The sequence below is a fragment of the Amblyomma maculatum genome, chromosome 6, assembly GCF_055883805.1.
Source record: "Amblyomma maculatum isolate TAMU_Amacu chromosome 6, ASM5588380v1, whole genome shotgun sequence".
In the NCBI taxonomy this organism is placed as follows: Eukaryota; Metazoa; Arthropoda; class Arachnida; order Ixodida; family Ixodidae; genus Amblyomma; species Amblyomma maculatum.
This window is the reverse complement of record NC_139349.1, coordinates 121,984,953-122,006,961: the sequence shown is the minus strand read 5'-3', so window position 1 is coordinate 122,006,961 and position 22,009 is coordinate 121,984,953. Positions and strand designations below refer to the sequence as shown.

At 45.2% G+C, this 22,009-nt stretch overlaps 1 protein-coding gene across 1 annotated transcript in view; it reads right to left on the bottom strand.

Moving 5' to 3' along the window:
• Positions 1-7,314: 7,314 nt before the first annotated feature.
• LOC146186686 (neural cell adhesion molecule L1-like) overlaps positions 7,315-22,009 on the bottom strand; it is a 97,420-nt gene continuing 82,725 nt past the window's right edge. Inside the window, exon 12 of the mRNA XM_084608083.1 lies at positions 7,315-7,537. Within this exon, the coding sequence (XP_084464209.1) occupies positions 7,434-7,537 (104 nt within the window). The 3' untranslated portion in view covers positions 7,315-7,433. The remainder of the gene's footprint in view (positions 7,538-22,009) is intronic.

The window sequence follows — 22,009 nt, the reverse complement described above, 5'->3', positions numbered from 1 at the left end:
CTGAGGTATTCTCCATCTACCCTTATCCCTAACTGCTCCCATTCCAAGTCTCTGAATACTTCCTCTAAACAAGCTGTGAATAGTACTGGGGAGATTGTGTCTCCTTGCCTAACACCTTTCTTTATGGGAATTTTGTTACTTTCTTTATGCAGAACTATGGTTGCTGTGCAGCCACTATATATATCTTCCAGCACTTTCACGTACGGCTCGTCTGCCCCCTGATTTCGCAATGCCGGCATCACCGCCGAGGTTTCAACTGAGGCAAATGCTTTTTCGTAATCAATGAATGCTATGTATAGGGCTGGTTATATTCCGAGCATTTTTCTATCACCTGATTGATGGTATGGATTTGATCGATAGTAGAGTACCGTTTCAGAAACCCTGCTTGATCCTTTGCTTGATTGCAGTCTAAGGTTGTCCTGATTCTATTAGCGATTACCTTAGTAAATACCTTATACGTAACAGACAGTAAGCTGATTGGTTTGTAATTTTTAGGGTCCTTCTTGTGAATGAGGATAATGTTGGCATTCTTCCATGGTTCCGGTACCGTCGACGACACCAGGCACTGCGTACACAGGGTGGCCAGTTTTTCTAGCACGATATCCCCCCCGTCCTTCAGCAAATATGTATTTATCTGATCCTCTCCAGCTGATTACCCCTTTTTCATAGTTTCTAGTGCTTTCTTGACCTCGTCCTTCGTCATTGGTGGAACGTCTATTTTTCCCCACCGCCAATCTCACTACGGTCCTGACTATTTTGGCTACTGTAGAGATCTGTATAGAACTCCTCGGCTACTTTGACTACCTTTTCCATATTAGTGATGACGTTGCCCACCTTGTCCCTTATCGCATACATCTGGTTTTAGCCTATGCCCAATTTCTTCTTTACCGCTTTAAGGCTTCCCCCGTTCTTTACAGCATGCTCAATTTTCTCCATGTTATACTTCCTTATATCGGCCACCTTGCGCTTATTGATTAGCTTTGATATCTCGGCCAATTCGATCTGGTCTGTTGGATTGGAAGATTTCATACTCTGGCGTTTCTTAATCAAATCTTTCTTCTCCTTAGATAGCTTACCGGTATCCTCTCCAACTATCCTTCCGCCTACTTCTACCGCGCACTCAGTAATGATATCTCTGAAATTATGGTTCCTTGCCTCTATGGCAATGTCGCCGTCCTCAGTTAGAACTGAATACCTATTCTGTAGCGAGATCCTGAACTCTTCTGCCCTCCCCCTCACCGCTAATTTGTTGATGGGTTTCTTTCTTACTAATTGTTCGCGTTCCTTCTTCAGATTTAGGCTAATTCGGGACCTCACCATCCGGTGGTCACTGCATCGCACTTTCCCGATTACCTCTACATCTTGCATAATGGCGGGGGTTGAACACATTATGAAGTCGATTTCAGTTTTAGTCTCTCCGTTAAGACTTTCCATGTCCATTTCCGGTTCTTCCGCTTGCTGAAGAAGGTATTCATGATTCGTAAGTTATTGCGCTCTGCAAACCCAACAAGTAACTCCCCCCCCTGCTATTCCTAGAACCAATGCCATAGTCACCTACTGCCTTGTCTCCTGCCTGTTTTTTCCCTACCTTGGCATTGAAGTCGCCCATTATTACAGTATACTGCGTCTTTTCTTTTCGCATTGCCGATTCTACATCTTCATAGAAGCTTTACTCTGCCTGGTCATCATAACTACATGTAGGTGCATAGGCCTGTACAACCTTCAGTTTATACCGCTTATTAGGCCTAATTACGATGCATGCCACCCTCTCATTAATACTATAGAATTCATCTATATTACCCACTATATACATATTGACAAGGAAACCTACTCCTAGTTGTCGCCTCTCTGGTAAACCTCGATAACACAGTACATGCCCATCCTTCTGTACAGTATATGCCTCATTCGGCCTCCTAACCTCACTAAGCCTTATGACATCCCATTTCATGCCCTCTAGTTCCTCTAACAGCACTGCTAAACCAGCTTCACTAGCTAGGGTTCTAGCATTAAACGTTGCCAGGGTCAGTTTCCAATGGCGGCCTGTCCAGCGGAGCCAGGCTTTCTTAGCACCCCCTGCTGCGTCACAGGTTTGACCGCCGCCGTGGTCAGTTGTTCCGCAGCCGCTGGTGACTGAGGGCCGGGGTTTTATGGAGCTTATCATAGGAGGTTTGCGGCCAATTACTGCACCAGGGTGGCCAACTCCTGTTCTGGTGAGGCAGTGCGTTGCCGGGGGTGTTCACCGGAATCAGGTGGCACCCCAAACCTGTCTATGCAATTCCATCAACACGCGGACTTTTTTTTATTTTTTTTTCATCCGGTGGAGAATTGCGCGGCACCGGGATTTGAACCCTGGTCCTCTTGCATGCGAGGCGGATGTTCTACCGCTACGCCACCACTGCACTACATACATGTGGCAATATCTATTTAAGAAGTCTAGAAGATAGCCTCCTTTCTCACACTGCCGTATCAAATTTTCAATACAAAGTGGAAATTGTCAAGTTTTGTTGCACAAAAATGAGTGCGTTGTCTTGATCGCATTCATATTAATTCAGTCACCTGAGGAGAGTGTACTGAAGATAGCAAAGGCCACTCTGCCGAGTTTGTAAGCAGCTTCGCGCTTTGCGCTTTCCGCTTTAGGCGTAGAAGAGCCTCTTAAACATCTCATTTTGTAATTTGTCCGCGGCTTCAGCCATTACACTTCATACGACTTCAGGCGTCCTGATATGGAAGTTTTGAATGCGTGGGTTTCCTACTCCTGAGACAGAAAGTAACCGGCCAATTTCAACGCATGCTCTGGATTTTATGTTTTAACAGTCGGCCAGAAAATTTGTGCGAACGTGTGCGTATACTCGACGAATCTCCAGCACAACCTTATTCTCCTTGTTAAGAGCAGAGCGGCAAAATACATATGCGTTACTTGCCTAAATTCTGATAACAAAATACAAAACCAGTATGCGGGAATTTAAATATGGGTTATACGAATGGGCGTAGTTTGAAAGAGTGAACCAAATGTAAACTATGAGTAAACATTTTTTATTCAACTGGCTTAACGCTTTAATAAAAATGAGTGGAAGACTCGCTTTTTAAGACTTACCGCAAAGCTCCTGACATTCGTCGAAAATCTCTCCATCACCATCTTCAGTGTGTGGCACATAGCATTGTACAGTTCCATCGCAAAACGACGTTGGAGCTGGTGTGACCCGTAAATAATTAGAGGATTAACGCGCTCTTAACGGTGCGCACACTCCCAGACCCCCTTAAAGTGAGTGGGGGTAGATGTTCCGATCGCAAAGGAGATGCCATTGACTTGCGTGGCAAGCTCAGCCAGAATTCAACTACTTTGTAATGACAGAAGGCGTGGCCGTTTCGTGCCCAGCTTTCGCCGGTTGAAGCCAGAGTAAGGGATGGAGTCAGAAGTAACAAACAGAACAAACTTTATACACAGCAAAAGACGATACAGAGGAATACACACGATCACTTAAAATGTACAGATGAGAGGTTCACAGAAAACAAACTCTAAGCATGTAACTATAGAGGAATTCAATAACACAGAGGCCTACAATACGGAACAATACACGAGAGAGTCAAATACACACCAAATTCTGCACCGGGCACTGTTGCAGTCCGACGCCTCGAGAGTCACGATGTGGCCACCATGTAAGATGAGCGCCGCTCCATCGCAGGTCTGTGGGCCTGCCAGCAGCGGGTGATCCCCGGGAGTCCAGCTGTAGCACTTGCGACCACGCCGCAATAACTCTGACTACACAAGAGACGCGGCCTCTATAAATAGGGCGCGCCGCATCTGTCTATTAAGACGCGCCAAGGCTAGGGAGCACACAGACTTAGCTTCACTGCTTGAAGCGCTTCCTTTTCCTCCCATCGAGCAGCACGTCGTCATTGGCTAGGCTCCGTCGAACCTTCTGGAGACGACTGGCATCTTCCGGCCTGATGAATCACCTTCATGGCTAGCTGATGATTAAGAGGGTGACGGCGACGCATAAAAAGCTACTCACTCTCTCGCGCGGGGAAGGAGGCGTTTCTCGAATGTCGTCGAAATGTCGATGCGACGCCGCGCGGGCGGGCTTCTCGTTGCGCTAGCTTAATAAAAATGTGCGCTGATTTCTTGACAGGGGGAAAAGCTCTGTGCCTATCCTCATGAAGGCAAGTGAACTCTGTCCCCTCAAAGGCTCAACCTGTAGACATGAAAATTGTGCTAACATCTTGTGTCCGTGTTGCCCTTCATACTGGGCCTCAAACAGCAGAAATAATTTTCTAGCTTTTAAATAAGAACCAGAGTAGGCTTCTGATAGATTTAATAACGGCAGACGCCAGTAAATATTAAACTGTTAATTTAAGCCTGTCAACGAGTTTTAGAACTACGAGATTCCTTTTCCAATCCGCTTCATCTGTTTAAAGGCTACTAGCATTTTCCAAACAGGGGCTTTTCTTGTTTCAAAACGTTCAATGCAACAGGGCATTGAAGATCATGGAAACAGTCATTTTCAAGTGCTCACTCACCCATCGTCTACAAAATCAGCGGAAGGAAAGCCAGCCTCAATTTGTAAATACGATGTGCTTCTATACGCATGCGCATCGGAACTAGTCGACAGATCATTCAAATCACCGGGAAGCAGAGCACTGCTATGGCTGCCTCGTACTGAAAACACTGCGGAGAACATTCGAACCTTGCAGCAGCCAAAGAGGGCAAGCTGACGGTAGTAGCTCTTTAAGCACACCGAGCCAGGAAAATGAAGTACAGGCACGGTCCCTCTTGGGATAATACCGCGGAAAGGCGCAACGACGAAGCGGTAATGTTTGATAATGACCTTGTGCGTCACCACAGGTCATTGCATGACTTTTAGGAACCAATGAGAGTTATAGTTCGCTTTCCTAGATAGATGACCCGTCAAAATAACTACAGAACCGTGTCAAAAATATGACAAAATCTTCAGTAGTTCTGTCGTAAACATCAGATTTTTCGGTAAATCTGTAGTACCGTCTGTTGCAGAAGTTTGCGGCCCAACGCGCCGGGCAGAGGAGCAGTATCGCTCCCGAGAGGCGGCGCTGCGCCCGCCGGCGCTGCCTGGTGACGTAGCTATAAAGAGTGAGGAGGCTTGTTCTCTTCTCCTCATCCCGCGGTTGATATCGCACATCTTTGGTCTCAGCCGTGGGATGAGGGGAAGAGAACAAGCCTCCTCACTCTTTATAACTACGTCACCAGGCAGCGCCGGCGGGCGCAGCGCCGCCTCTCGGGAGCGATACTGCTCCTCTGCCCGGCGCGTTGGGCCGCAAACTTCTGCAACAGACGGTACTTTTCTGTAGTTTGGTAGTTTTGCTGTAGTCTATTTCGGTTGTCTGTAGTTCTGTAGCACTTTTCTGAGGTAACTATAGAAAGTTCCGATGCTACAACAGAACGTTCTATTGTCACAATAGGTTTTCCATTACAACCCGCACAGAAATTCTGTCGTTACAGAAATCTTTCTTTAAATTTCTCGACATGGTGAAAGTGCCAAAATGCACGTACCGTTACGCACACCGATAATAAAAGCGTTTAAATTGTCAACACTTGAAATGAAGGCAGCGGCTGGTAACATTGCACTCTTGACAGATGTGCAGCCATCGCTTCTTTTGAGGCAGGGGGAACAAACACTCGATACAAACAGCGAGCACCCTTTACGCACTCATAAAAACGCTTCTTTTTGTACTGGTGGGCTGAATTTAGAGCTCGCTTATCTTAAACATTTGAGAATGGAAAGGCTCATTAGAATCAAGTAACCTGACGGCATCACAACCTAATGATGGGGAGATGTAAAAACGGTCGTACTAAGTGGTGCCCAGTTCCTATTTCGACACTCACTAGCAACCGGCGCACCTCGAGCCACCGCAAGCTGCCAAATCTATTTCAAATTTTCTGGTGGCTAAGCACAAAAAAATAGTGCATTCGTTAGCCATCGCAGAGCAGTGGACAATTGTGGATGCAGTATAATCAACGGCATTGTAATTAAGGGGATGTAGCTGTCAGCCAATGAATCATGACGAAGGAGCCCTTTTTAGATCGCATCTAGCTTTTACTATAGTGCCCGGAACCGTGAGTATCAAATATTTTGAATTAAAGCGGAAAAATATGTAAATACTGAGCGGGATAAAAATAAAATTTTCCTCTTTTCAAGGACAAGAAAACTTATATAGAACGGGACAAAATTAGATGACTGGTAATGAAGTTTGAGTTTTCATTTATAGCAGACGTCGCACAATTCACAAAAACTAAGGGACGCGTGCATATCGGCTAACATGAGGTTCGCAAACTTGATAACAATAGTAATGTAGAGATCAAAGTGTACAGAGAAAACTTTGCTGTGATAGAAACAGGAAAAGAAAGCAATTTTCAAATTATGTACATTGATATGTTAGGCACATAACATTCGGGTATAAATCAGTAGAGTAAACATGCTACTTTACTTTGAGAATGGCAAGATGTATATTGTTGATGATTATGATGATTTCATCAGTCGTAATGGCACATACCCATCGCGCGGGATTGGCCAGGTTGCATTGCAGTAGATATTACTTGTGGTCAACGAGTTGAGCATTTTGATAAACTTGAATTGATATAATAAATCAAAAGAAAACAACGCAATATATAAATCAGCATTTTCGTTCTGAACCACTATTGCTTAGCAGCAAGACAAAGACGTGAACGAGACTACAATTGTTATCGGCAATCAATATTGTACATTGAAATGAAATTGTTCATTTCAGCAACCCCGGCATTGTGGGCGACTTGAGAGTATTCAGAATGGTCAATAAAGGCCTTCTAAAAGCCAGGTGCACGTTGGTAGTTAAGGCAGATTGGGACAATTATTGTATATAATGAGGTATTTTACATCAATAATGATACTGTACCTGTTTCAGATATGGTGAAAATATAGAGCGCTCACATTTGGGGTATGAAACGGATCCTAACAGGTTTATCTGAAAAACCCGGATTTTTCCCCAGGGTAATATACAATACCGGAAATGAAATACTTATTTCATATCAGGGTGACAAATCGATCATTGAGAAGCATATTGAATCAAGTTTCCAAGAGTTGATCTGAGATGAAACGCGTTTTTTAATGTAATTTTGTTAACCTATCACTTAAGTACTGTAAGCACTGCAACACATTCTTCATTCATTTACGAAACCCAACTTTCGCTCAGTGTCCAAAAAGTAAACTTTTTGAAAGAAGAAAAAAAAAATTCTAAACACTAGACTTCTTGCATCTCAAGTGGGCTGCACAGTCATCATTCTTTTTTTTTTTTTTGTTGTTCAAGGCAGATTTTTATTTGAAAGAACCACCCCATACCAACAATTTATTGTGATCAGAAAACAATAGGTTTAATATGTTTATTTCTTCTGAAATCCAAGATAATATTTTCAAGCCACTCGAAACCTATTCTTCAACGGCCTGGACTGGGAGGCTGAAATACCTTTCTTCGCCTACATTGCGGAAAAGTGAGGCGGAGAACACGCAGCTTTCGGCGTTGAATAACAATCCTGCAAAGTAAATAAATGTAATAATGAAAGTGCTGGCTTAGAGTTTCAAATTGTCAACAGTATCAGCAGTTCTGAACACGGCTCTTTATTTCTATTTATTTCACCTCGGTATAGAAAGGGCAGGGGCAGACCATCTAAGTATACAAAGAAATACGATGGATATGCGATGACAGCTCCAATTAAACCCGGCAACTTTCGCTATATCTACCTACCTCATTACTTCCTTCCCCAATCAAACAATGCAGCACAAAGCTAGTCCAAGAATTATTTCCATGAATCGATTTTACGCAGCAATGAAGGGCCGTTTATAGAAGTCATAGAAGTTTTGAGCTCAAGTTACCAGGTGGTACATTTCGACTGGGATCTATGTAGTCCACCGCAAAGAGATGTTCAATGGAATGATGTGCAAGTGCATGATTTTTCATTATTGCGATTACATTCAAAATTATTGTATGATCCGATTTTCTGCCAAGACTTACTAAATTCAATTAAATTCGTTTCATAACGACCTTGCTGAGTCTTCTTCAGCACGACTGTATGTACAATCTGTAATTTATGCCGTCTACCAATTGGAAGCGAATGATGGAATATGAAGTGCACAAAACTGTTGAACGCCTCAATTATTTATTCTAAATGCGCACGTTAAGGCATTTTCGAAATCACGTAGCAAACGGGATTTATTGTATTTTTGCTGCATTAGAAAAGCCCTCGATAGTAACCGTCATCTTAAAGGGGTCATGAAATGGTAATAACATTAATAATGTAATGCAAGATATCCATAGAGAAGTTCTATTCTAGTCTTCGAATCAAATGCAAAACCTCTGAGCGGAGTCTATAATTTATAAATGATTTTGCAGCGAGAGCTCCATTGCCGACATTCACGCAACTTCGCCGCGCCTGTCCGAAGAGTGATGAAGAAGAAAAAAAAGGTGAACGCAGAAACACTAAATTGACGCAGTGACTAGCTTTGCAGCTTCAGGTGCATGTACAGCAGAAGTAGTCAATTTGGCACTGAGTTGACAGGACCGTGATCTCGGTAGCTCGAAGCTGAAAATTTGTTTTTCATTAAAGGCGAGGGTTTTGTACTGACGTAACCTGAAATTTCTGGGCCTACAAAAATTTCAAGGCGGACCAAGCGAATACATACCTGTCTGCAATAGAAAATACTCTTCTTTTAATAGTGCGAAGAATATACAACTTTTTCATCGATTTCTCATTAAACCTTGGCGCAATACACGTGAAAGGGTTTATTTCTTCCATAGTAAATCTTCTTCAACTCTTTAGGCAATTTTTAAGGAAAATTCTATTGTTAAAAACAAGTTTCGCGGCGCCCTGAACAATACATTTTCGCGTATACTTCTTATATCGCGCGCACTTTTGAGCGGAGGAACCCGCCATAAACTCGCACTGCAATAGGTGCGTACGGCTGTCTCCCTAGGTTCCCCGGCCGCGGCGGGGGAACGGGAAATGTGAAAATTTGCACCTTGCACCCTTGCTCACGTGCAAGCCTGGAAGCAGACCGGCGATCGTCTGCATGGCGGCGACACTTCTCAGTCAGGAAGGCGTGATATGGCACGGGTATCCCTATGTGCCGGTGGCGTCGAGCATTTAGTCATCAACTTGCGACCTCTATCGTCGAGATGTGGCATTCCTCGTCTCCCACGTGATGTGTTGCGCACGCTTTATTAGTTTGGTTGGTAGTGCGGTCTGCGAGCGCCCTTAGCCTCATCGCGTAGGCATGTGTACATCTGCGTCGTGCTCGTGGCACCGCGGTTCCGCTTTCGGGTGCTGCGGCAGGGATGTGGATTGAACGATGTCTACGGCTCAGGGCAGTGTTTGTAACTAGCATGTCTGTATAATTAACACTTCTGCTTATTACTAATGTCCATTAACCGCCGGGATGGCGCAGTGCTTACAGTGTTCGACTATTGTTCCCAAGGATACGGGATTGAATCCCGGCCTCGGGGGCCGCTTTTTGATGGCGGCGAGAAGCAAGACGCCCGTGTGCTGTGTGATGTCAGTGCACGTTAAAGAACCCCATGTGGTCGAAATTTCCGGAATCCTCCACTACAGCGTCTCTCATAGCCTGAGTCGCTTTGGGACGTTAAACCCCACAAACCAAGTTTCATGCTCCCTTCGGAGCCAAAGCGCCGGCGAGCAGTGCACGCTGGCGGTGCCCTCAGCTTGCTGTGGCCGCCACACGAAACAGCACCCCTTCCAAAATATAGATGTGGAAATGCACATGAACACCCTGTCCCATTGTAATGGAAGCGACTAATTATCAAGCGGGGTTACGTGCGCTGTTCGGGAGGATGGCGAGGGGAGTGCAAACCTGCTACCCCCACAGCATTACCTCTCCAGAAGCTACTCCCCCGCGGCCCTCCAGCCATAGCCCCGAGGAGCTAATGTTAACAGCGCGAGACGAGTTTCTTCATCCTGAGCATGAGTGCCTCTGGTTTTCTGTCTGGGGATGCACGCGTGCCAGATTCCAACTTTGTGCCCAGGAGACCGCCACCGTCAGTTGAATGCTGGAACTCCCGGCCATGGTACATGCGCACTTACCGCTGCAGGCCGTGAGCGCGAGGCCTCGCGAGATGAGCAAAACATACCTGTCACCTTTCGCGTGTGCTTCCAGCTTTTGGCGGTTCATTTCACCTCCGTACGCGAGTGGGACGTTCGTTCTCTACGCGGTTATTTTTTATCATTGTCAGCTGAGTTATTACTCGAGAAGAATGAAGCCTGCTTCTAGAGCGCTACTCGCGTCTTTCCCCTCAGTCTCAAAATAACCGTGAAGACAACTTAATGCACCGAGGGTAGCTAGTCACAGCTCTGATAGGTCTCGCGCGCTGGTGCAAGAAGGCAACTTCTGCGTCTAGCCCTGAACGTTATCACAATAATCCCCATATTCTTCGTGCTTAACTTGAGGCCAGAGAAGTGACATAACGAGCGTCTGTGTATCGTACTACCGATACGCAGACAAGCCATGAAGTTAAAAAGACTGATTTCCTATCTCTTCTGTGGCCACCAGGGGTAACTTCTTAACCGGAACAAAGTTAAACTACCGTAGCTGTTGTTACTGAGAGTCTCAGGGGCTACGTTAGCCACAGTGACAAGTAATTTTCGCGAGAACAGGGACGTCCCACGACGCCCCTGCTGTATAGCATGCTGACACGCGGGCCCTAGTTAGATAGTCATTGTCTCATGGTGTTTTGACTTCACCACGCTCTACGGAGCGATGAACAACATTGCAGTATGCTGAATTTCGCTCGCGAACGTTCGTGAGAAATATTTAACATTACTATTCGTTCTGCAGCTCCCGTTAGCCAGTTTATAGCGCATGTCGCAGCAGGCGGCCGCATAGATGAGCTCGGGCTACCCACCTTTCGAGGCGGCAAGCATGAGCATTTCAATTTCGTCAATGCAGTGAAAAGCCTATAATCTGCCGAAGTGAACTTTAGGATTCCAGGTGGTAGGGCGCTTTGCTGCCTTTTTTGCTAGTTTTTGTTCTTGGCAATGTCTAACAAAAATCAAGATCGAGAAACAGTGCATCGCGACCTGACATCACGCGATACCGGGGCTGTCCTGCTGTGGCCAATGGGCGTCGTCATCCAAACGTCGCAGCCCAGGAGTGCTTAAAGCAACGAAAACGTGGTGAGCGGATGTTGCCCATCGGTCAACAGCATGTTTTTCGGACGCTGCTGTTTTTTACTAGGTAAAGCAAATGGAACTCTTTCAAGCACTGTGCAATGCGGTGAATTTCCGCTGGACTGCCAACCAAAAATATATTCACAGTGTATTCGACGTTTGAAGCAGATTTCGCCTGATCAAGACAAACTGGGATCTGCTTATTGTAACATTGTATACCACTTTGCTAAATGCTTCTGGCTTACAAAGACTTCGGCTAAGGCTTATCAAGTGGATGATGTTGCTGAATGGGAATATGGTATTTCTCGTGTGCGCAAGAAAAGAGACCATGCCACACGGATCGCATTCTAAGCAGCGGAACGCATTGAGCGTGATGTAATAATTTCGATGTTTTGAATGAGTTAAAGAAGCCGGTGGAAGCTATTGCTGAAATTAAAGCTAAAGTTGAATTTATAGGAAAGTGTGCGAACGTACAGGCTAAAAATGATGAGGCTTAGTTTTCGTTAAATACTGTTTTTTCCTTCTTACCAGCTGCATCTTCTGTACAGCCGAACTTCAGTGTTAAAGAAGCTGTTTCCTTCATCCTGCACCGAATCCTCTACAGCCTTTAAAGAAAACAAACTATCGACCCGTTTCCCTTAACATCGGATATCTATATCGTTTGGCTATTGCCGCAGGCCACTGCCTAACATTTAGTGAATACCAGCAAACTGTTGCAGTTTAGCCAATGAAAAGGCAGATGAAGCGGCTAGTAAAGGTTGCCAACATCAGGCATATATTTGTAACCTGACGAGATCTTATGCATCCCAACTTGCTAAAAGATTTGCTTGTGAAGAAAAATATCGGCTTTGGAGATTCTCAACACATCACTAGGAATTCCTTTCCTCACTAGATCCATACCTATGATCAACCCTCTCTCCCAGATTTATTCGCTATATGTAAACTCTATATCACCGGCTTCGCTGAACTTTGCATTGACAAACGGCTTGCGATGCCGTTTCGGTTAGACGAGCGTCTGCATTGTGACAGCTGCGGCACGATAGAAACTCTACAACATATATTGCTTAACTGCCATCGTACACAGACAAATGTGCCTTCCATGTACATTGCATGGAATAGCTTTCCCCGGTACTTCTAACAATGCACAGTGATTAGGTCCCTTAGCCTACCTTAGACAACAGAGACAAGCAATAAAATTTTTGTTTCCATATGTAAAAGATTTTGGATTTCTTGACAAGCTATAGTTTCACATTGCATGTCAGGCTCAAACATTTTTCGCGCGAAGAATTTTTCATATTTCCAAGTCACTGCCACGCATTTTTCATTGGGTGAATTTGTAAGCCCATTTGTGGGACTATGCATATCATCTCTTCATTCCTTAACATTGCTCGACTATTCACCTTAATACGCATTTAATGGTCACGTTCTATCTCTCTCCTCGTATTTGGTTAATTTTAAACTGTTATCTCATCCCCTTTTCTCTCCCCAATTTCTTTTCCTGCGTAGAGTAGCATGTTAGTGAATCCTGAGCACTAGCTAAATTCTCGGCTTTTCAGTAAAGGGTTTTCTCTCTCTCTATCTACACCAGCGGCGCACATTAATAAGATATATTTAGAAAACTCAGTGACCAGCTTTCGCGTGAAAAACTCGCTTTTTTCACCTACTGAACACGGGATCTAGACACTACTACGCACTTTAACGCTGCTTGAAAACTTTTTAGAACTAGTGCACTCAAAAGTTGATGCCATCAAAAATGTACTAGGGTTCTTTCTCAATTTGACAAATCAGTTTGTTGCTATTGACAAAGATCGCATTGTTTAAGCTTGAAAATTTGCCATTTCAGGGATCAATTGCATCGGTATTGAAAATTTCCTTTGTGAATCACAAAGTCAAAATTGATGAACGTTAAAGCAATCTGAAGGAAACTTTAGAGTTCTTTAAGGTTTTTCACTGGGCCCTTTAACACTCAATTGATGTATTAATGACCTTCACGTTCTTCACGTCATGAGCAATCTGTGCTCTATCAATTTGCAAATAACACAGGGCGGTTCTTGCGTCATTAAAACAATCATTTGGGACACAATTATTTGCAGTTTGATGCTGAGCAATATATGAGCTGGTTCTGAAATGGCTTCATATTTGTCAGCGAGTCAAAATTGCATCTTTGATGCTTCCACAATCCCCACAGGAAACTGGATGTGCCATAACCAATACTCCTGCACAGTGAAACGCGTACCAACTTGAGGTGCATCCCTATCCAATGCAATACTTGTGCAAAGCATTTGGGCATTGAGTGTGATAATGTGCTATCCTGGAATAAGGATATTGAGGCTTTACGTTGGAAGCTAAGGGTTCTGTCAGCGCAGCTGTAAAATATCAGAAGCTGCGCAACCTTTGATTTGAGAAAATTAGTCTTTAATTCAATAGATAAAAATAGCTTCGGTTATAGAATTACTCTTGCTTGGAGTTTGTTGGGTCCCCTTCAATAATCAAATAAACAGTCTCGTATATTAATGCGTGAAATATATGGCATATGTGATTGAAACGGGATCATGAGTAAAAATTGAATATCTAATTTGGAAGACATTTTACCTTTCCAGGTGTTGTGTGGCCACTTAACTTCTACCAAACAGTATTTCAAGTATTATAAACTGTATAATTGGAAAGCAAATTCAACCTCTGGAAAACCGAGATACACACATTGACAAAAATGCTCACGAAATATAGAAAGAGGTGCAAAAATGTTTATGTCAAATTCTTTGTTCAATATGTTAGCTGAGAAAGACTTATGGTTCAGTTCGGTTGCAAGCGCGAAGCGACCACATTTGTTTTTTAGAATCTCGTAGTTCAATACGTGATAAAGTACGTGTTATTGCTACATGTATGTGTGTTATTTCTCTTTGTATTGAGAGTTTTCTTTTTCTGCAAAATTTTTCCGATGTATGTAAAAAAAGGAGGGAGACTTAAAACTTGTACATTGCTATTTGCACATAGCTGTCTAAAGCTATGTTGAGAAAATGAGTAACTGTGACTATATTTTTCGTATTGTTTAGAAGCTGCAATATATTTCGATTTTTCCGTGTGAAAGACCACTGCCTGCCAGCGTCGTATACAAGCCTATGTACTTACGCGGTGCTGGACTATAAAAGGAATTGTAATTTTGTAGGAATTAAGCAATTACAACTGCAATCTGTTTTTTCGCAAAGTGTCCGACAGGTCCTGGAAGCCGAGCGGCGTTGTTACGGCGCACAAAAAGGCATGCTGGTGCTGCTGCCTTTGCGGGCGCTCGAACATAGCCCATATTGTTGCGCGTGCCTTGGATTCCTGTCTATAAACAGCGATGGCACCATGCGAAACCATTATTCCCACGAGAAGGGTACATATGAGTCCTTCAAAGTCGTAACGCTATGCTGCGGCAAGCAATACCATACTACATGCGCACTGCAGGGCATGCGGACGGCCCTAAGACGCTTTATCTTGTGTCGTTTCGCTGTCTGATGATGTGCACGGTGGAGCTGTCGAACCGGCTAAACACTGGACAAGTTCGCACCAACATCATGGTTACTTTTGCGGAAACAGGCCGACTGCGCTATAAAGCTGCAGGCAAAGAGGGCGGAGGCTTTACACAAAGTACGCAGCAATTTGAGAACCGCTGCGTGGACCGAGGAGGACACTCTCCCCGGCCAGCAGGAAGCTACTTCGATAGGCCAGGCTCGGCTTTAGAGCATGAAAACGTGTTAAAACTTGCACCTAGAGCAGACATAATTCTGATCAACGCGCAAGTCGCAATTTCTTGTACTGAACCTGACAACACGCTCTATTGAAATTAGGCTTCCACAGAAACACGCGCTTTCTCTTCAGAAACGACCTAGTCGGAGATTTAAAATGGAATAGTAATGGGCAAAAGTAAGTAGGAAAAATGCGTTCCAGCCAGCCATGAGAAGAACCAGCAGATCCCACGATGGCAGTTGTGGCAACAAGAGCCAAGCCGTTCGGAGACTGGTCGTATTCCTTGTATCAGAGCCTGCTGCAACTCCAAGCAACCACCAAAAATGATTTCCGATCGGCAAGGGTCGAGCAAGCTGGAGTTCATTGGATGGGATCCTGTTTCTAAGACAGCAAAAGCTGCTGCAGGAAAGCTCCCTTAGCGCCACTCGGGACCCGCGGCCTCACTAGAGGGATATGTGTGGCACATCGCTGCGCACACCCCAAGCCGCGTTGATGACACGCGGAAAAGAGGCAAGCCAAGAGCAAGCGGTAGGCTCACTGAGGGAAGACCTACGGCAAGCTAGGCAACGGGATAACAAAAAGCATAACTGCTCTGGTTCTGCCCGCCTCCCTCGCTCCCCCAACGAGCTACCCTAGCGGACTCGTGGTTAAGGCCGGAGCGAGAATTTCGGTCATCGACACGTGCACTCTTGGTTCTATGCTCGTAGGTGATTGGGTGGGTAGGTAGGTAGTAGGTGGATAAGTAGTAGGTTGGTAGGTAGTAGGTGGGTAGGGTAGATGAGTACGGTAGGTAGTAGGTAGGTAGTAGTTGGGTAGAGTGGGTAGTAGGTAGGTAGTAGTTGGGTAGAGTGGGTAGTCGGTGGGAAGGGTAGGTAGTAGGTAGGGAAGGGTATTTTGGTAGGGTAGATCCGTATAACCCGTGCTATGGTCTTTCCAGTTGTGATGTGTGGATGCGAGAGTTGGACTCTTAAAAAGGCTGACCGCCCAAGAATTGACACGTTTGAATTGTGGTGCTGGCGAAGACTCTTGAGAGTTCCTTGGACTGCCAGAAGATCAAATCAGTCGATATTGTCGACCATAAACCCTGACTGTTCATTGGAGCGTCGAATTCTAAAATTAAAGCTCAGCTACTTTGGTCATCTGATGAGGAGAGGAGTCGCTGGAGTAAGATTTGATGTTGGGAAAGATTGAGGGTCGCCGGAGAAGGGGTAGGCAGCGAACGCGATGGTTAGATGGCATCCTCGAGGCACTGCAATGAAGTTATGTGATGTTAGGAAGATAGTGAGAGACCGGAAAGCGTGGCGTGACATGGTCCGTAGGGTCACGAAGAGTCGGACACGACTGAACGACTGAACTGAACTGAACGGTAAGGTAGGTAGTAGGTATGGTAGGGTAGGTGGGTAAGGTAGGTAGTAGGTAGGGTAGGGTAGGTGGGTAGGGTAGGGCAGGGTAGGGCAGGGTAGGTGGGTAGGCAGGTAGGTGGGTAGGTAATGCAGGGTAGGTACGGTAGGTAAGGCATTGCAAAATCAGGCGGTAGACGAGCCGTACGTGAAAGTGCTGGACGATATATATAGTGGCTGCACAGCAACCATAGTTCTTCATAAGAGAACAAAATTCCCATAAAGAAAGGAGTTAGGGAAGGAGACACAATTCTCCCCAGTACTATTCACAGCTTGCATAGAGGAAGTATCCAGAGACTTGAAATGGAAGCAGTTAGGGATAAGGGTAGATGGAGAATACCTTAGTAATCTGCGATTGGCTGATGACATTCCTTGCTAAGCTACTAGAGGGATGAACTGCAAATAATGATTGATTACCTAGGCAGGAAAAGTAAAAAGGTAAACTTGAAAATCAATATGCAGAAGAGTAAGGTAATGTTCAACAGCCTAGAGAAGGAACAGCAGTTATCACGAAATCGGCGCACATTTTATTAAGCCGGCGCGGCGTGAGGCCCGTGCGGCGCCGCATCGAAATTTCCACAAGGTTCGAGAAAAGCCTCCTTCCCCGCGCGAAAGAGCGCGTAGTTTGTACGCGTCGCCGTCACCATGTATCGCATCACCCGGCAATGAGGGTAACTAATCAGTCCGGAAGATGCCAGACGTCTCCAGAAAATTCTACGGGACCTACCCAATGACGACACGCGGCTCGACGGGAGGAAAAGGGAGCGCTCTAACCAGCGAAGCTAAGTGTGTATGCGCCAGCCTTAGCGCGCCTTAACAGACAGACGCGGCGCGCTCTATTTATGGAGGCCGCGCCGCTTGTGGAGTCAGTCAGTCAGTCAGTCAGTCAGTCAGTCAGTGATTTCGGCGTGTTCGCAAGTGCTTCGGCTGGACTCCCGGGGATCACCCGCTGCTAGCAAGCCTACGTAACTACGAGGGAGCGGCGCTCGTCTTGCATGGCGGCCCAAATCGTGACTCTCGAGGCGTCGGACTACAACAGTGCCCGGGGAACAATTTGGTGCTTGTTTATGAGACTCTCTCGTGTTTGATTTGGGCTGTAAAGCCTCTGTTTTATCGAATACCTTAGTAGTTGCATGCTTAACGTTTGTTTTTCTGTGAACCTCTCGTCTGTGCAATTTTAGTGTTTGTGTGTTCCTCTGTATCGTCTCTTGCTATGTATAAAGTTTGTTTTGTTTGTTACTTCTGACTCCGACCCTTACCCTGGCTTGAACCGGTGACAGCTGGGCACTAAACGGCCACCCCCTTCTGTCACTACAAGGTAGTTTAATTCCGGCTTAGCTTGCCACGCAGGTCAGGGCATCTCGTTCGCGACCGGAACAGCTACCCCCACTCATTCTAAGGGTGTCTGGGAGTGTGCGCACCGTTAAGGGCGCATCGTTTATAATCCTCATAATTATTAACGGGTGACAGCAGTTTTCATCAGGTAGCAAAGTACTGGAAGTAGTAGGCGAATATGTCTAATTAAGACAAGTAGTAACCACAGATCCGGACCATGAAAAGGAAATAACAAAAACAATAAGATTGGGATGAAGCGCATTTGGCAAGCACTCAGAGATTATGACTAGCAGCTTACCGGTATCGCTCAAGAGGAAAGTATAAAACAGTTGCATCTTACCTGTACTCACCTATGGGGTGAAACGTGGAGGCTAACCAAGAGGGTTCTACTTACATTGAGGACAACCCAGAGGGCTATGGAACGAAAAATGGTAGGGGTAACTTTAAGAGATAGGAAGCGTGCATAGTGGGTCAGCGTAGTAACTCAAGCTACCGGCATTCTAGCGAAATTAGGAGGAATAAATGGACATGGGCCGGACATGTAGTATGAAGAGAGGATAACTGTTGGTCGCTTAGGGTGACAAACTGGATTCCAAGGGAAGGAAAGCGTAGCAGGCGGCGGCAGAAAATAAGGTGGGCGGATGAGGTTGAAAAGTTCGCAGCGGTCAAGTGGATGCAGCTAGCACAGAACTGGGTTAATTGGAGAAGCATGGCAGAGGCCTTCGCCCTGCCGTGGGTATTATCAGGCTGATGATGATTATGAAGGTAGGTGGGTGGTAGGTAAGGTAGGGTAGGTAAGGTAGGTAGGCAGGTAGGCCGGTAGGTAGGTAATGTAGTGTGGTAAGGTAGATAGGGGTTTAGGCAGGTAGATAGGGTAGGTTAAGTAGGTAGTTAGGTTTGGCTTGTCATGATATTCCTATTACATGAATGCAAATTAAATGAATCACTAAATGCGTCAGGAATGAAATGCGTCCTCCTGTAATAGCTGCGGAGACCTCCTCTCCCCATAGCGGAGGCACAGCTTCGCACAGAGTACCTCTGGCTTTGCTGCCGGCGACGCGCACGTGGGCGATCACATTCTGCGAGGAGACTCTCGCGTCACCTGAATATTGAATCCTCCGCAGATAGCTGTCTACTGGCCTCGAGATCGAGAAGAGTCGCCACCTTGAGGCGTAGAGGCGAACCCTATTCAGTGTGGATGTGTTTGCGCTTCGCGTGGCAGCCCACAATGATTTACGGGCGCGCATGCGGCGTGTACGGGAATGTTTTTTGTTTGTTTCACAGTTCCTGAGCGCTTTTGTTTACCTATCTGCCTCTTGCAAAGAGATATGTGAGCAGGCGATCATCCCAAGCTTCATTAAAAGAAAAAAATACTTGTCCGTATTGGGTATATCAAACTGGATAAGGACATCATCAGTCGCGGTCTTCGGCGTTTCAGATCCTTTCACACGCGGCGTCTCAAACGAAGGGGTGCGGTTGTTAGCGCTATGTCAAAGCAAAACAGGTCGCCGCCGTCAATAAAACTTAACGCAAACGCTCAGAAATGGTATATTTCCGTTTATGCTTGGAATACAGCCGCTACTGCCGATGTCGCTTTCATGCGTTAAACTCCGGGCCAATATGCATTTCTTTTTTTATTATTTTGCTGTTGAAGGCTTCTGCGCCTCCGTGACAGTGGTAGTGAGCTCATTTTGCTTCAGAGAAAAGCTCCACTGTTTGCGAAGCATATCTTCCCTCCACCTAATTGTTGCACTAAACATAATACAACTAGATCAATGTACTTTACTGGTTGTCTATATAATCATTATGATACTTTTTCGTCCAAGTGCTCTCTTCCGAGCAAACTCGTCGATTCTGACAAGGGGAGTAAAAAAGCTTCACGCGGGGTTAAATATCACTGTTTGGTTCAGGAATAAATACATCTTTATGGTCGCATGATAAGATGATCTCCATTTCTTTCGGAATAATTTTATATGCGGCACCTGTTTTATAAGTCCCCCTAATATTTTGCTTCGCATCAGATTGAGCAGTGCTCAATAATTAGTGATAAAGAAATCTTCAGCCTTCAAAACTGCTTGCCAGAAAGCCACAGTGCCCATGCGCAGTTTCTGACGATGTCTTCGCAGCAGTGATTCAAAACTTGCACTTTAACGTTGCTGAAAATTGATAACTGATTATTGTAAATTTTTTTCAAGTGTATATAACCTTACTCAATAGGTGAAATTTATTGCCGTTGCAAAACGAAATATTTACACTACTAATTTATAATTTATCAACATCACACACATCAGAAATCCCTTATACTTTCCTCTGTTTCAGGAAATCATTTAGAGTCTGTGGCGCGTTCAGTAACACACTATCACATTCTGTGCTAGTGGCCGCAAGAAGCATCCGCGGCGTTATCAGATCGGTAAATTCAATCCATTCAGCATTGTACACGTGAAAAATCAGCTGTCCTGTGCTGCGAGGCTTCCTGTATAGTGTCGGCGCAATCTCATTTTTGGGCAATACTTGTGCTTGGCTGTCTAGCCAGAGTTGTGCATGATCGGTCTACTGCAACTCGCCATGCAGTACGCTGTCAGTACTACATTCAACCTGCTTAATCCTCGGCGCAAGTACAATATAATGAACCGGGCTTTCTCGATTTGTTCTACGTAATGCAGGTCAGAGTATGAACCTTGTGTCTGCATGGGCTTTACTCTAAATCTGCCTGTCTCACTAGCATGAGACACGCGCACACTGTTTAAAAATCGGTAAGAAAAACAAAGCTGTCATTAGGCAGGCCCAAGGCGGTACAACGCAGGAAACGTGCAAAGTAAATCTAGAAAACGTGTGGTTGCGTGCCTTGTTTTCCTAAAATATGCGCTTCTTTTGCTGCATTGGCGCAATCCATGGATATAGTTTTCTGCAATATTGCAGAAATACTGCATAAGGCACGTTTTCATCGCAACAAACCCACCGTAAACTAGGACGCAGACCTACGCCGCGTTTGACTCTGCGAGCGCCACCAGCTGCCGATCCACACTACCGGAGCGATGGTGGCTTCATTTCTAGGTCGATCTCGCGGCGTGTAGAATACACAGTTGTGCATATAATTTGGGCTCTTTCTTCCTTCGAAGCGAAAGCGCTGGCTCGCAGTGCATGCTGGCTGGTCCTCGTCTTAATATGTCTCGAGCCCGTGATATATGTGCTTGGTGCCCCACAGACTACAGCACCCCTTTCAGAGCCCCACAACTTTTGTAAACTATATTTCGAAAGTTATCAATCATATTCAACTATCGCCCAAAATACGGCTGCGGCAAGGTATTACTGACGCAGCTTTTAAAGATATAGCAATCTGGCGGCTCAAAGGAGCCGCCTTTAGCGTCGTTGAATTCCTTGGATGAGAAATATCTTCCAAACATCCATGTCTTCACTGACGCCTTACCTTCAAACGGCATTTCGTGTCATAGGAATTGCGCACTCTAAACAAGCCAAATGAATTGATATCATCCGCAGTGCAAGACATTCTCAACAAGAGCAGGGCTTCATGGCATTAAAAAAGCTGGCTCTCTTATGCGCTGAACTGCTGGTGAATTGCTGGCGCTTGGACCGCTATCTTTGACTACAATACAGGACTATACGATCCTATGATGCCTAATAAAGAGTGCTTCCTCTACGCCTTGCCGGCAATTTCCTACGGCTTGATTAAAATATGCCGTTACATTATATCGATCGGACGCATAATACCAGCGTTTTCTGGTTAACGCGATCGTTTAGGACTTGCACTAATTTAATATGGGTGCTTCATCAATTTGCGCAAAGACTGCCGAGCATTTGCCTCATAAGCTTTGAATCAGGAGCTGAAAACGTCTGATTGAAAACTGCCGAATGCTTGTGGCCGCCAATGTCAACAAATAATGGCAATCTCTGTCCTCCCCGCGCAAACTGCTTATCGCGAAAACGAATTCACAATGCAATAGCAGCAAACAGAAGCCAGTAGAAGCAGGAATACCCTAGAGTACCGAGAATCACGACTCGTACATAACCTAGAACGGGACGCTGATCGCAGACGCAGGAAACAAGCTGGTAAAGCTGTTCGCTCAGCCTGTGGCCTAATACCTGATGTCACTAAAGAACGCAAGGCCTGCCCACGATGTCCTATCTCCCGACCTTCAATTTAATGAAGTTTAATGACTTCTGACTTTTTTAAACTGATGCCTGGAGAAAATCTAGGTCTAAGGGGTCGAGGTTTCCGGCTACCAAGTAGTTCACGTCCATTTATAGAGGTCATATTTTTAACCCGTTTCTCCATGGCAGCTATATAGAACTATATAAAATTTATTAGCTAGAACATAAAATAAAGCTACATCCGAAAGCATTT